The sequence below is a fragment of the Bombyx mandarina genome, chromosome 04 (genome assembly GCF_030267445.1).
Source record: "Bombyx mandarina strain Sakado chromosome 04, ASM3026744v2".
NCBI classification, from domain to species: Eukaryota; Metazoa; Arthropoda; class Insecta; order Lepidoptera; family Bombycidae; genus Bombyx; species Bombyx mandarina.
Genome location: NC_143211.1, coordinates 7,310,567 through 7,324,689, shown reverse-complemented (window position 1 = coordinate 7,324,689; position 14,123 = coordinate 7,310,567). Strand labels below are relative to the sequence as shown.

Genomic DNA, 14,123 nt, shown 5'->3' with positions numbered 1-14,123 from the left:
CTATTGATCATGACACTAATCATAAATACCACTTTAAAATATGTCATCAAAACATATTTAGACATTCTGTTTAGATATTTCGGGAAAAAAGCTACCGACAAAATCTCTTCGGAACTATTTAAATAAAATAGTTTTATTCCGCAGTGAGTAAAACACTATTGTAAATTTGTTAAATATTTAATAATTAAGTGATTTTAGAGAGGATGTCACAAGGAATGACGTTTGTAATTAATGAATAAATGTTCTGTAGGTGTTTTTTATTCACGCGGTCCCTTGATAAGTTTAAAATTTGAATCACTCTCAAGCGAAAGTGATTCAAATGGTGCGGCGCACCTTCCTTGGGGTGCGCTGCGGTAGTATGTTATGGACTTTAGAGTCAGCAAAACAATTAAAATAGATTGTTATAGTCTAAGAAAAACACGTACTCAAAATACGATAACATTTAGCATGCTAGAAATGGGCTGATGGCTTTGAACTACGCCATATCTTTATGTTTTGCGACAAACGACAACTTTATAAAATCAGTGTAGCAACTTTTAAAAATCATCATATCGTTTACTTGGCAAATTCGAAGGACGAACTTGTCTTAGATTTCACCCATCTAAATCATATCATATTTGCACATAACAATATACCTACTTACTTCCCATTAAAGTATAAATTCTATAAATAAATAATACTCAACAATATTTAAAATAAAATGAGCCAAGAACGTTTATCGATAAAATTGAAATCATTGAAATCTTTTGTACAGCACTAAAGCCGCCATGTTTTGTGGCCAGATGACGTCACAGTGGCACGAAATTTTGGTTGACGTTTCATTTCCATAGGTTTCCTACTTCATTGACTAAAACCTTATACCTAGTAATTTGAAAATGACATTAGATAGACGGCCACACTTTCGTATATTTACTGATTGTTCGGAAATTTTGTGAACTGTAATTTAAAAAAAATTGATATTCCTTTCAAATTTGTCTTATTTGATGGCAGTGTTAAATGTTAAATTAAAATAATTTGTTTTCAGATGAAAAATCTTTACATTTATTTCTCCTTTTTAGCTCCTGACCTTTTAGTCTTGCTAACTTTCATGATTCATCAGATCATACATGACATATTAACGGGAAGTGCCTTTAGGTTTGTGGCGTATGCGTGTAGATAAATCAATTTATTTGACAGATGCCTGAATCAAAATTTATCAAAGATTAAAATCTAATGTTTTGTAACTGGTGCGAGAGAAGTTCTACTGCTGAAAATTTAATAAATTTACTTCTGATTCCTTTGGTAATTCTTCTTATTCAAAGTTTTATCTAGCAAGAGCCGTGCTTCGCAGAATCTACCACCGGATCGGAAACGCGACCCACTGAGAAGATCCGGCGCGGCGAGAAGCTCAGTGGGCTGTGTCTGAGGGTTAATTTACTCGTCGAGCCCTTCGTCGCAAGCGACGGGTTCGACGAGAACGATGACACACTTGTGTTACCGAGCTTTGCTTCTTAATTATTAAGTGTTCACTATTATCTATGGCTTGGCTCCATCGGTTTGTAATAATTAACTTTTCAAAATTTATTAAATAGGTGACATCTATCATACAGCTTTTGAAGTGTCAGTATGCTCACACATTCAAAAACAATTTTTCAATTTACCTTAGACATTCACTAGATGGCATTATTGTTAACATAAAGTGAGCTTTTTCAACTACTATAGTTATATACCTATGTACATATACATAACTGTATTTTCTATGTTCTATACACCCACGCAACTAAAAAAATAATTTTTAATGATGTTAAATTTACATAGAAATTGGGAATGTCAATTATGCGTAAACGGTAACAGCGACACGTAACGCTGCGCTTTGTGGACATGTGCATAATATTAATTAATACCCAACTGATAGAATAGAAAACAATTTATAGACATACAAAATGTATTACAGTAAATGGTGATATGGGTTTTATGGCAATTGAATATTACCTATGTTAGTTTTTTATTACTTACAAAACTTTTGGCAACTATTATTTAAAAAAATCCGCTTCGTTAATTTAGTCTGCGCAACAGGAATTTACCTACCTGCTCGACGATGTCCGAATGCGGTTTGACCAGTTTTCTTGCTCACACTCGTAGTGTCTTGCGAATTCCCTCCCACTATCACAAACCAGTCTATCGCTGTACCGGTCACATAATAACCGTTTACAAAACGGGCCACATTTAATTCGTACTCAGGATAAAAAAAAAATCTTTATAAAATCTATATTTCTTTTAATCAAGATGTTGCTTGTGGTTTGAGAATAATACGCCTGTTTTAGAATTTTCTGTGTTCTTTAGTGTTGTGAGTAATAATTAGAGGTCGTACCCTATATGGAATGCTTTATAATACATTTATTATAGATAATATGGAGTCTTTACCAAAGCAGTTTGTAGCAGCTATGAGAACATTGTTTGATATAATGGATGATAAACACACGGGTTATGTTAAACTAACAGACATTGAAAACCGCTGGCGTGATGATCGCACGAAAGGACTTCCTCGAGGTGTAATTGAAAGTTTACAAAAAGTTGCTTCTCATGATGGACTATTAACATTCGACAGGTTTTGTACGGGTTTAAAAATTTGCCTTCTACGTAATCAAGTCGACAATACAACTAGTAAAGTGGATCAGCATGAAGCAGACATAAAAAACTCTGATTTAGTAATGGCAATAAATACTCAATCACAGCCTTCTTCGACAAATTTATTAGAAGACGATGAGGTTAACTTACATAGAAGTTGGAATGTTATGAAAAATGCAGAGACTATGTCACAGTATAAAGATGCTAACAGCATGGTTCAATTATTGACACGAAAAGAAACAATAATACAAGACTCTAGACATCATGCACCCAATGGGAAACACGATCATGGCTTAAGACCTTTTGGCCCCCCAAAACCTCCAAGAATTCAAAACCAAATTGCAGACAGAAAAGATACAATTAGATCATATAAGACCGAGATAGAAAATGAATTTGAAACTGAACAAACAACAACAAATAAATTAGATTTTGATGAAATATCTCGCGCAGTTGAGGATCAAAGTCGGGAACTGGGAGATGGACGATCATCTAATGAAACACAAATTCAATTGCGAAGGCCAACGCGACGTAGAGAACCGCGTCGGCACACCCTACACAATGGTGTTGATTACAATCTTCTTAAACGAATGAAACAAATTGAACAAGAAAAGGATATTTTATTACAAGGGCTATCTGCGATCGAAGAAGCACGGGAATGGTATTTAAAACAATTGACAGAAGTTCAAGAGAAAATGCGTTACGCTGGCAGAATGGGTGCTTATGTGGTGGGTGATAGTAAAATCTTTACTTGCAGTAATATTGTGACAACTCGTTTATTAAATTAATAAATTATTTTTTATTGCTTAGATGGGTGGACTAGCTCACAACCCACCTGGTGTTAAGTGGTTACTGGAGCCCATAGACATCCACAATGTAAATGCGCCACTCATCTTGAGATTTAAGTTCTAAGGTCTCAAGTATAGTTACAACGGCTGCCCCACCCTTCAAACCGAAACGCATTATTGTTTCACGGCAGGAATAGGTAGGGTGGTGGTAATCTGGAATGTATGAATTCGCATCACAAGAAACCAGGATCGGGGTACTAATCCATGCGGAACTGAAACATGTACTTTTGGTACTTATTTAAGGGAGCTAAGTGATTAGGAAAATAGCCAAGGATGACGCTCATGATTATTTCAGTTTTCACCGGTCATCGTTCTCGTCGAACCCGTCGCTTGCGACGAAGGGCTCGACGAGTAAATTAACCTTCAGATACAGCCCACTGAGTTTCTCGCCGGATCTTCTCAGTGGGTCGCGTTTCCGATCCGGTGGTAGATTCTGCGAAGCACGGCTCTTGCTAGGGTTCGTGTTAGCAACGTCGTCAGGGTTGAGCCCCGTGAGCTCACCTACTAGGTAAGGCTACGCTGATATAGCCTCTCAAGGCTCTTAGCTTAGGTAGGAAAAAAAAAACAGTTTTCCTTAAGAAAAGTCAATCTGTTCGTGTGAAAAACACTGACGTCGTCCGTCTCTGAAAGTATATATTTTTCAACTATTGCAGATATTTTTTATTTCTTTAATGATTTCAATTCACATTGGTTTGTTTAGTTGGAATCATGCTGTACAAACCCCAAAAGTCAATAAATTATTATTAAATCTTGTGACCTGCAAAATAATACAAATTTTAGGTCTACGAAATTAATTTCATTTGTATTATGTTTATTTTCATTAAGTTCAACATACACACAGGAGCCTTGGAGTGAAGCACACCAAGAGCGGCTGGAACTACTGCGCGCAAGGGTTTTGGAATTAAATCGACAATTAGGAGCGTTAGCGGCAGGCTGGAGACACGGTCCTCTCTCTCTGCATATGAATTTGGCTTTGCCAGCTTCGTCCCTCTCCGGGACTCACGTCACGTCGAATAATGCTGCAGTACTCAGATCCCAAAATCGTATGTTAGCAGAGGTTAGAAGAAATTTGATAAAGACATATCTACTCACATCCCACGAAATTAAAATATGGATAGTAATTAATTTCGTTGTAATACACCATAAGATAAAAATAAAATAATTTTAGTTGAGAAAATAATAATTGCATGCAATGGTTCATTCATCATTATCCAACCCCCCCCCCCCATGTTTTCTTCATATTCAATAGTAAATTTAACTTATTTATCAAATTAAAATCGTGTTTTTTTCTAGGAAGTGAATAAGAAGAATGAAAGAATATCAGTTTTGGAACGAGAAAAGTCTGCACTCATTCGAGAACTTTTGCTACAAAGAAATAGAAGTAAAATTATTGACAATTTTACGTAAAACACAATAGGATGGAATCATATAACACAGTTCAGCTCTGTTGTTATTACATACAATACGATTATTTTCAACTTAAAATTTATTTTGTTAATCATTAATCAATTAATAAGTCTTGACTTTTAATAATTCTTGAATTCTCTTTATAGCATTTTCAAAAATCATTACAATTAAAGTCATTTCAAAATCAATATTATGCGAGCACATAATGCTGCTTTCAGACTACGCTACACTATAGTGCCACACAGCATAGCAGCCTATACTTAGTCAATAATATATAGTACAGTACAGTGGAAACGTGTCCATAACAATGTATGGTGTGCGATATTGTTGTGCTATGAGCTTTAAACTATATGCGTATACCGTAAGTCGCAAAGTTCATATTGACAACCCGAAGCTAGTAGCCCTAGCCGATTGTGATTATTATTATTTATAGTATTTCGTACAATTAGTCGTTTTTGTGTTACTGACATTTAGTAATGTTTAAGTAAGTTCACACTCCACACAATGATGAAAATTCAAACGAATCAGACCTTAATACAACACAAAAAGACCATAGATAATACATTCAAATCTCTTATGTAAAATAATGTACTAATCAATGTTTACTTAAAAGATCCACAGTAAAAGATCTGTCGTAGCCATATATTGTAGGTAGAAACCAGTTTGTTTATATTTGTAATACATTTGCACACCCTTTTATTTTATGGAGGGTGACAGTCTTACGTTAAATACACAATTGTGTGCCCATTGTGGACAGTAAGGTGGTATTAAATTGATAAATTTTAATTTAAAAATATCTACCAATTTCTAAAAAAAAATTATGTTTGTTCTGAAACAATTCTTAATACATAATGGATAATAGTTTGATTAAAATTACTGTTTAAATATTTTCAATGGTAATTGCTTCTAGATCTTCCATTTTATAGGATGGTAATTAGTATTTACATAATATTCTCTTACGCAAACTTTTTTTATGGTGTTAGGTATTTTAATACACAAATCAAACATTTATTAATATTTATCTTTTAGTCTACTATGGAAATAAAGAAATATCTAAGAATTAATAGACCTAATGATTTTCTACCTCCATTGTAGAATTTTCTAAACACACTTGAAAAATGAGATTTATTACATAATTGAGATTCATTTCAGATCTCATGGTGCAATAGCATTCACTGGTGATATCTATGGATTCCAATAAATCCTCAATACCAGATGAACCCAAAATAGCGAGCTTATCTAGAGCAAAAAAAAAAAAGTTATAGAAAGATAAAATATATGTGCCATTTAAGGTTTTTTTTAAATGTTATTTCAATACTTTAATATTGTATTTATGATGCAATTGTGTGATAATAGCCATAATAACATACTTCTAATGTATTAAATTCTTAATAAAATATTTATTGATTTGTGAATCATATTTGTTTTACAAAAATACACATGTGTTAGGATGCTGTCCGTTTATTACTACTCAAAACTCAAACAGTACTATTCTAATTACATCAATTCTGGTGGGATGCAGTACTTTTGTTATAAACTGAATAATCATATACTCTGAATGGTACATCATATGTAAGCAAACCTTGGTCCCAAGCTCTTTCAATAGCAACCAAGAGTTCTTTGTGTTTTTTCTGGCATAAGCCTGTCTTTGAAGGTTGTAAAATCTGTAATCATAAAAACAAATGTTTATTTTGCAACAGCCACTTATTTCATTCTGACAAAACAACCCAACCAAAAAATTTAAAATTTAGAATTTGATTGCTTACTTTATCAATTTTTCTATATATTGCTTAGATAAGTAAACCCACTCAAGGCCCTCCTGTTTTTAGGTGGTTACTAGAACACAATTTGAATATGGTAATCCACCTTGAGACACAAGGTCTAAGTATCAATTATATAGAATGGCACACTTCAGACTATTATTTAATTATATGGGTGATGGCTGTCTATGTGAGCGCACAAAAAGCTCTAACAGCAGTAATGCATTTTGGTTTGAAGGGTGGGGCAGCCGTTGTAAGTATACTGAGAGCTTAGAACTTGTATTTCAGTGGGCGGCAGCATTTACATTGTAGATGTCTATGGGCTCCAATAACCACTTAACACCAGGTGGGCTGTGAGCTTGTCCATCCATCTAAGCAATAAAAAAAACACTTGTAGCATTGTAAATCTATATCTAGTTATCAAATTCAGGTCAGCCATTTAATACTTATGTTTTTATTCTCATAGTCTTCATTATGATCCACAAATTTAACTAGATAATACTATACATTTAGGACATGTTATTAATTTTATTAGGTATTTACCTGTCCAGTATAATTTGAAATGAATTGTTGAAGTAACTTAGTGTTTCTGTGATCTAGTACCAGATATTCATCTCTACAAATAGGACAAGGATTTCCTGTTGAAATCATCCCGTTTCTAACACAAGATTTCCTTGTTTTTCTAGGAGGTATACCACCTTTATGATTACGCCGATATAATAGCCACACTGGATTTTCACCGTAGGTATGCATATACGCTTTACTTGCCAAATATCTTAGACTTTGTTCGACTGGAATAACTTTGGTCCTGTCCTTAGTAGGATCAACCGCTGGTTGCTCATCGGATTCATTGGGTCCATTATCTGTTGATGAACAATAGAATCGAACAGATGATCTTAAATCAGGTAGAGTTTTATTTAACCTCAAACGAAGCACACTGAACAGTGCCATTTTCTTCAATTTCAGAAACTATGTCTTAATGTTGACTTATTTTAAACTCATTTCCTTCTTTATTACTTCATCTGTAAATTTTTTTTGAACAGTGAATTATAAATAAGGGATTAAATATTGTAGGTAGGTAGGTATAGGGTTTTTTTTTTTTCCTTCTTTTTGGCTTTTACATATTGATGTATTTAGCCACTGACAGTAATAAAACTCGGGAACCAAAGCATGATAAAATTGTAAGAATTAGGTAAAGGAAATTTGGAAAGAGGATTAGGAAGTAAAGGAAAATATGGAATATATATATATATATATAAATTATTAAACTAAATCATGTATAAATAGAATATATTTTTATTATGGAATATATAATGAAATTATTAAACTAAATCATGTATGAATAGAATATATTTTTATTAAATTTTAATATTATTTTCAATTATAAATTTGGATAATAATTTATAAACATTTTGCTTTTCATCATAAAGTAAACATTTAACAGAGGTAGGAAATGGTATTTTGAGGAAAATTAAACTGCTCAAAAAAGAAGATCTGTCATATAGAGGGCAGGTAAAAAATATATGATTCAAATCCCCCACACCAGTATCACAAGAACAGGCGTCAGAGTCTATAATTTTAAGCTTAGCAAGGTGGACAGGTGTACAATGATGCCCCAGTCTCATCCTAATTATTATACTACAACACAATTTACTTATTTTTATTTTAAAGAACCATGGTTTACGCCTAATATTAGGTACTAGCTCTGAATAATATTTGCCTTTTGTCTTTTGGCTTTCCGACCATAGTTTATTCCAATCCTCATATAGGCTTCTCTTAGGTATATTAGCTAGATCATGGCAAAAATTGGTGTAAGGTACTATATCTCCACAATTCACCGCCTCTTTAGCAAGAAGATCAGCTTTTTCATTTCCTTTAATACCTGAATGACTAGGAATCCAGGCAAATACAACAGATAAATTTAAACCTCGGCATTTTAATAATAAATTTCTTATTTTAATGATAACTGGATATTGTTGTTTTGAATTAAATGGGCATTTTTCAATAGCTTGTAAAGCACTTAGAGAATCAGCAAATATTACTGTTTCTTTTAATCTCATCAGGAGTATGTACTCCACCGCTCTTAAGAGGCCAAAGCATTCTCCAGTAAATACTGATGTATCTGGGGGAAGTTTGATTTTCTGAACTATTTCATATTGTTCATGATATACGCCTATCCCAACGCATCCTAAACGTGTCAGTTTAGATGCATCACTATATATATAATTCCAATTTCTCCAGTTGGTGTCTGTATTAAATTTAAATATCGATTTTGCATATGGGTGATTTTTTGTAATGTTAAGGGTTGTTACTACTTCTGGTGGTTGGATTAGAGCATTGAATACACTGTCGAAAAGAGGAAATACCTTGGTTCTATGTGTTGGTGCATTTATCAAAAGGTACTTTTGGTAACTTAGTACTATGCACGGACTACGTTTATTGGACCAATATTTTGATTTTTTAACCTTTTCATTAAGCAATTGAATTTTATTTATAAGTGGATGTTGCGAAAATTGTAAACAACGAAAGAAAAATTTATCTGCTAGATACTGACGTCTAAGATTTAAGGGAGGATCTGTGCATTCTACTTGCAGAGCATTTATGGGACTTGATTTCATTGCACCAGTAATAATTCTGAGTGCTTTAGATTGAATATTATCTAATTTTTTAAAGCCCGCCTTATAACCGGGTTCTAAAAGAAATGATGCGTAATCTATGACAATTCTTATTATAGCATTATATAATATTTTTAAATTATAGGGATGGGCACCCCACCAGACGCCTGTCAAACACCTGATAATATTTAAAAGTTTCTCACACTTATTTATTATGAACTCACAGTGTGGCAAACCTGTCAACTTCTCATCCAATATGAGTCCTAAAAATTTAACTTGGTTTTTTATAGGTATAGGTAATCCCTCAAAATTAACATCGAAATTAGGAGGAATTCGCATGCGCGAGAACAGAACTACAGAGCTTTTGGAGATAGATATTTCAAATCCATTTTTATCTAGCCAATTTTTAAGTGACTTTAGTGCCATATTTAAATGGGAAGCTGCATCTTTAGCTGCAGTGCTTGCAGAATATATTAATAGGTCATCGGCGTACTGAAGCACTTTGACTGTACTACCAAGAGCTGTTTCCAGATCTGCAGTATAAATGTTATACAAAAGTGGGCTGAGTACAGAACCTTGAGGTAATCCTCTCCAGGTTGTTCTTTGTATTTTGTTAGATTCCACTACATCTATGTTTAATTTAATATTTCTTTCAGAAAATAATTTAATTATGAAATTTGTTAATAATTTTGGAACTTTTAATTGGACCATTTTTCTGTGAAGTATAATGACTTTATCGTATGCTGATGATATATCTAGAAAAGCTGCTGTAATAACTTTATTATCTGAAAAAGATAGACGAATATCAGTAATAAAGATTGATAAGTTATCTAAAGTGCCCTTTCCTTTTCGAAAACCATACTGATTGGGGGATAATAAATTATTACTTTCAACAAACCACTCTAATCTATTCTTAATTAAATTCTCAGCAATCTTTCCAAAGACTGAAGATAAAATAATAGCCCGATATGATGATGCGTCTGATGAAGGCTTACCAGGTTTCAGTATTGGTAAGATTAACTGAGTTTTCCATTCTATGGGAATATTACCAGAAAGTACAATGGAGTTGATCAGATTTAAATAATATACCAGTGATATATCTGACAAATTGACTAGAAAAGAGTATGGTATGCTATCTTGTCCAGGTGTAGAGTCTTTAAGCCTAGATAGCACAGCTTTTAATTCCAAGAGAGAAAATGGTTCATTTAGGTTTTCATGCATGTTATCATGAATATCAATGCAGCTAGATAAATTCATTTGTTCTGGTACATAAGGAGGTGCGAGATTGTCAAGGAACTGTTCTGATAAAGAAAGGGGAATATATTTATTTGTGGGATTTGCTATAGCTGATCTAAACCGTTTTATATTGTTCCAAACTGTATGACTTTTAGTATTAGGGTCTATGGATAGACAGAAGTTTTTCCATCCATCCAATTTTTTTTTTCTTAACAATTTTTTTGTTTCTTTAGAAATATTAATGAGATTTAAATAATTTTCATTGGTCATTGAGGTACTATACTGTTTTTCTGCATCTTTTCTTTTTTTAATAGCAATACTGCACTCATTATCCCACCACGGTGGTGATGGTATTCCTTTTAGGTTGTTGTGTTTAAAAGGAAACACCTGATCTGCTGCTTCTGTTAATGCTTCTGTCAGAGCTATTGAAGCAACCTGTTCATTACCCCGTTGTATATCTTTCAATAAATTTATTTTTTGTTCAGCTAAATATTTAAAACCTTTCCAATCACCATTATTAGTTCTGTATTTCAATGTTGATTTTGGCCTATTAGGTATAGGAAGTATAGAGGGTGATGAAATTAATATAGGGAAATGATCACTTCCATATGTTGAAGGAAGAGTTTCCCAGGATAACTTAAGTGCTAGACTGGAAGTGCAAATAGAAAGATCTATTGCACTTATATTTTGTTCAGGTTTTGTTCGTCTTGTTGGGACACCAGTATTCAAAATACAAAGATTGTGTTTATCGATTATATCTAAAAGAGTTTCTCCATAATTTTTATTTAAAGAACAGCCCCAAGAGGGATGATGAGAATTTAAGTCGCCCAAAATTATGAATGGTTTTGGAATATTATCTATAATACTATCAATGCTAGACATAATATCTGAAGTAGGATAGGGTATATATATAGAAATTAAGCAAATATTATTAGAAATGATAGCAGTAGTAGAAAAATCATTTGAATGAGATGGGAGAGAGTAAGTAACATATGGGAGGGGATTTTTAATGAGAATTGCAGTTCCTTTGTAACCAGTGCATTGATCATCTCTAATACAAGTATAGCCAGAAATCCTAAAAAAAGAATTTGGCTTAAGCCATGTTTCTGAAAGAGCTATAATATATGGATCATATTTATTTATAAGATATATTAAATCACTTTTTTTACTATTCACACTTCTACAGTTCCACTGTAGTATTTTGTGTACCTTGTCCATAGTTATTTTGATTATTATTATTAATTTGATTTAGTAAATTCAATAGAATAGCAGCGTTGTTCGGTAAGGATGGTGAATTTTTATATGAGAATAGGTAAGATAATAACTTAATAATTAAATCTGAAATTGACAGAGTTTCGTCCTCTTTCGAGGTGAATGCACAACCATTTGCGGATTGAATGTGGGGATCTTTTATGATAGCATCGTGTGCTGCTTTATCATATGTTTTTGTTAATGGCTTTTGAGGTATGTTGCGTGGTTTAAGAAAAAATGTTTTCTTATAAGAATTTTGAGTATGATGAGTAGGAGATCTTTGTATGTCTATATTATTATTGAAAGTATGAGACTGTGTAGGGATGGGATCTGAAATTAATATATCTGCATATGACCTTGAACTGGTCGGGTGCAGTTTAGATGCTTCTGCGTATGAAATGCATTTTTGGGCCATTGATAACTTTATTTGTTTTTGTCTTAAAAACTCTGGACAAGATTTACTTGTGGCCATATGACTCCCCTTGCATAAACAACATGATATATGCTCTTCTTCTACATTACAAGACTCTCCGCTATGATTATGGCCACACCTGTAGCACTGTGGTTTGGACCTACACTGTACTTTGGTATGTCCAAAGCGACAGCAATTGTAGCACTGAATAGTCGGGAATGTATATAAGTCTACAGTTAGAGCGTTGTAACAAACAAATATTCTTTTTGGTAATACCTGTCCATCGAATGTAATAACTAAAGACTGTGATGGCTTCCAGACAGTCTTGCCCTCTATTGTACTTTTATAATTTAATCTTCTAGCTTTAATAACCTCCCCACATCCTACTGGTACACTTATATTTTCTTTAATCTCATCTGGTGACCACTCAATGGGAACCCCACGAACTAGTCCTATTCTCGTTAAATGAAAAGATGGAATAAACGCTTTATAATTATTTTTTCCTAATAAATCATTTTTTATAAACGCATTAGCATCTAAATAATTAGAGAAAGACAGTGTGATCCGGTTTCTTCCTATTTTTTTAACACTTCCGTTGATAATATTGAAAAAATTATATTTTTTTAGAAATTTCCCAAAAGAGACTGGATGAAGAGTGGTGCCATCATTGAGAGCGGTTTGATTTTTCTGAACATGGATAAGATAAGGTGAAATATCCGAAGACTCATAAAATAATCTGCTTACTTGAGGCGGGCGAGGAGGAATTGAAACATTATTAATATCAGCACTTTTTTCTGATATTTGTTCAGGAATCTTATTATGAGCGATTAAAGACTTAATACCGTTGCAGAGACAGTCTGAGTTCTTATCTCCATTTGCATCATCTAAATTGTTATGACTTTTCTTCTTTCTTTTTTTATTACAGTGCTTACAGATTTTCGATTGTTTTATTACTCGTCGTTTGCGACTATTACTGGATATTACTGAACCATCTGTGTCCATGTCACTTTCAGTACTCAAAATCATATTAAATGCTACGTCCTGAGGGCCAGTGCCCCCAGGATCAGGCGGCTCGTTCATAGGAAGATGTTAAACAACTTACCAGGGAGTCGCCAAAGATGAAAACGTATACTAATAAATAAAATATATACAATAATTATATTAATTAATACAATACTTCACTAATCTTTCCCTATTAATTAAATTAAAAAATTTAAAAGCCAAAAAACTCCCGCCTTATCCGAGGTTCCCGCGCTTTTTCTCAGGTATAGGGTTCTATTTTTTAAATTAGATTTCATAGACAATAAATGTATTAATGTCGTCGTAAATACACGTAGAGAAGAAGCAAAAGAAAAGAATCCTATAAGTCCAGTTGTATGAAAAGTAAAATAGGCCGTGTAACGCAGCGTTCCGTTTCGCGGGGCAACAGTAGCCAAAGGGATTGTGACTCGGGTCCGTGCCGCGACGACCCACCCACGCTACCCGCACCCGCGCATCTGTCATCATCTATCGCACCCCCAATTAGTGCGCGCGCCAGACTTTGAAGCGACAAATACGCGTCCCCGGCGGATACCGGGACTGACAACCCGAGAGTCTCATGCCAGTCGGGCACCCAACATTAAAGCCGGAATAAAATACTATTGATTAAAGAATTAAATGAAATGAAAAAAAAAAAGTGACGTTTTAAATGAGATAAAATATTTAATGGACTTTTGGGAAAAACCCGAGATATCGTGTCTAATTAATAGCATAATAATTTAGATTACTTTTTCGACCCTTATGCTTTTTGAAAATTACATAACAATTAATTCCCTACTATTACTACGCGTAGAGAAACCACGCAAATGGCAATAAATTGATAGAAATACATGTCACCTCACGTTCCAGTAATAACGTTCTAAATAACCATTATTTTAGAGATTAATTGGTATTTACTGTTTACAGTACCGTTTTTTCCTGTCAGAAATGCAAATTAATGTGGCTTTTCCAA

The 14,123-nt window shown here is 33.5% G+C and overlaps 2 protein-coding genes across 2 annotated transcripts; one reads left to right on the top strand and one right to left on the bottom strand.

The window, feature by feature from the left end:
* The first annotated feature begins 1,961 nt into the window (after positions 1–1,961).
* On the top strand, positions 1,962–6,274 carry LOC114245522 (suppressor APC domain-containing protein 2). The gene is made up of 3 exons (XM_028177709.2): positions 1,962–3,332; positions 4,294–4,509; positions 4,746–6,274. Exons 1-3 carry the CDS (start codon positions 2,361–2,363, stop codon positions 4,857–4,859), a joined length of 1,302 nt encoding a protein of 433 aa, XP_028033510.2. The 5' UTR covers positions 1,962–2,360; the 3' UTR covers positions 4,860–6,274.
* A 30-nt stretch (positions 6,275–6,304) lies between these two features.
* On the bottom strand, positions 6,305–7,729 carry mRpS18B (mitochondrial ribosomal protein S18B). Its single transcript, XM_028177671.2, has 2 exons — positions 7,163–7,729; positions 6,305–6,523 (listed from the first exon to the last, which is right to left on the bottom strand). The coding sequence occupies exons 1-2, from the start codon at positions 7,568–7,570 to the stop codon at positions 6,362–6,364; spliced, it is 570 nt and encodes a 189-aa protein (XP_028033472.1). The 5' UTR covers positions 7,571–7,729; the 3' UTR covers positions 6,305–6,361.
* Between the last annotated feature and the right edge of the window lie 6,394 nt (positions 7,730–14,123).

Bases quoted from the DNA above. Each gene is read 5' to 3' on its own strand.
- LOC114245522 (XM_028177709.2), top strand. From the start codon at position 2,361: ATGCTTTATAATACATTTATTATAGATAATATGGAGTCTTTACCAAAG. The intron at 3,333-4,293 runs GTGGGTGATAGT...ACATACACACAG, and splicing joins GCAGAATGGGTGCTTATGTG to GAGCCTTGGAGTGAAGCACA. The intron at 4,510-4,745 runs GTTAGAAGAAAT...GTTTTTTTCTAG, and splicing joins AAAATCGTATGTTAGCAGAG to GAAGTGAATAAGAAGAATGA.
- mRpS18B (XM_028177671.2), bottom strand. From the start codon at position 7,570: ATGGCACTGTTCAGTGTGCTTCGTTTGAGGTTAAATAAAACTCTACCT. The intron at 6,524-7,162 runs GTAAATACCTAA...TTATGATTACAG, and splicing joins TTTCAAATTATACTGGACAG to ATTTTACAACCTTCAAAGAC.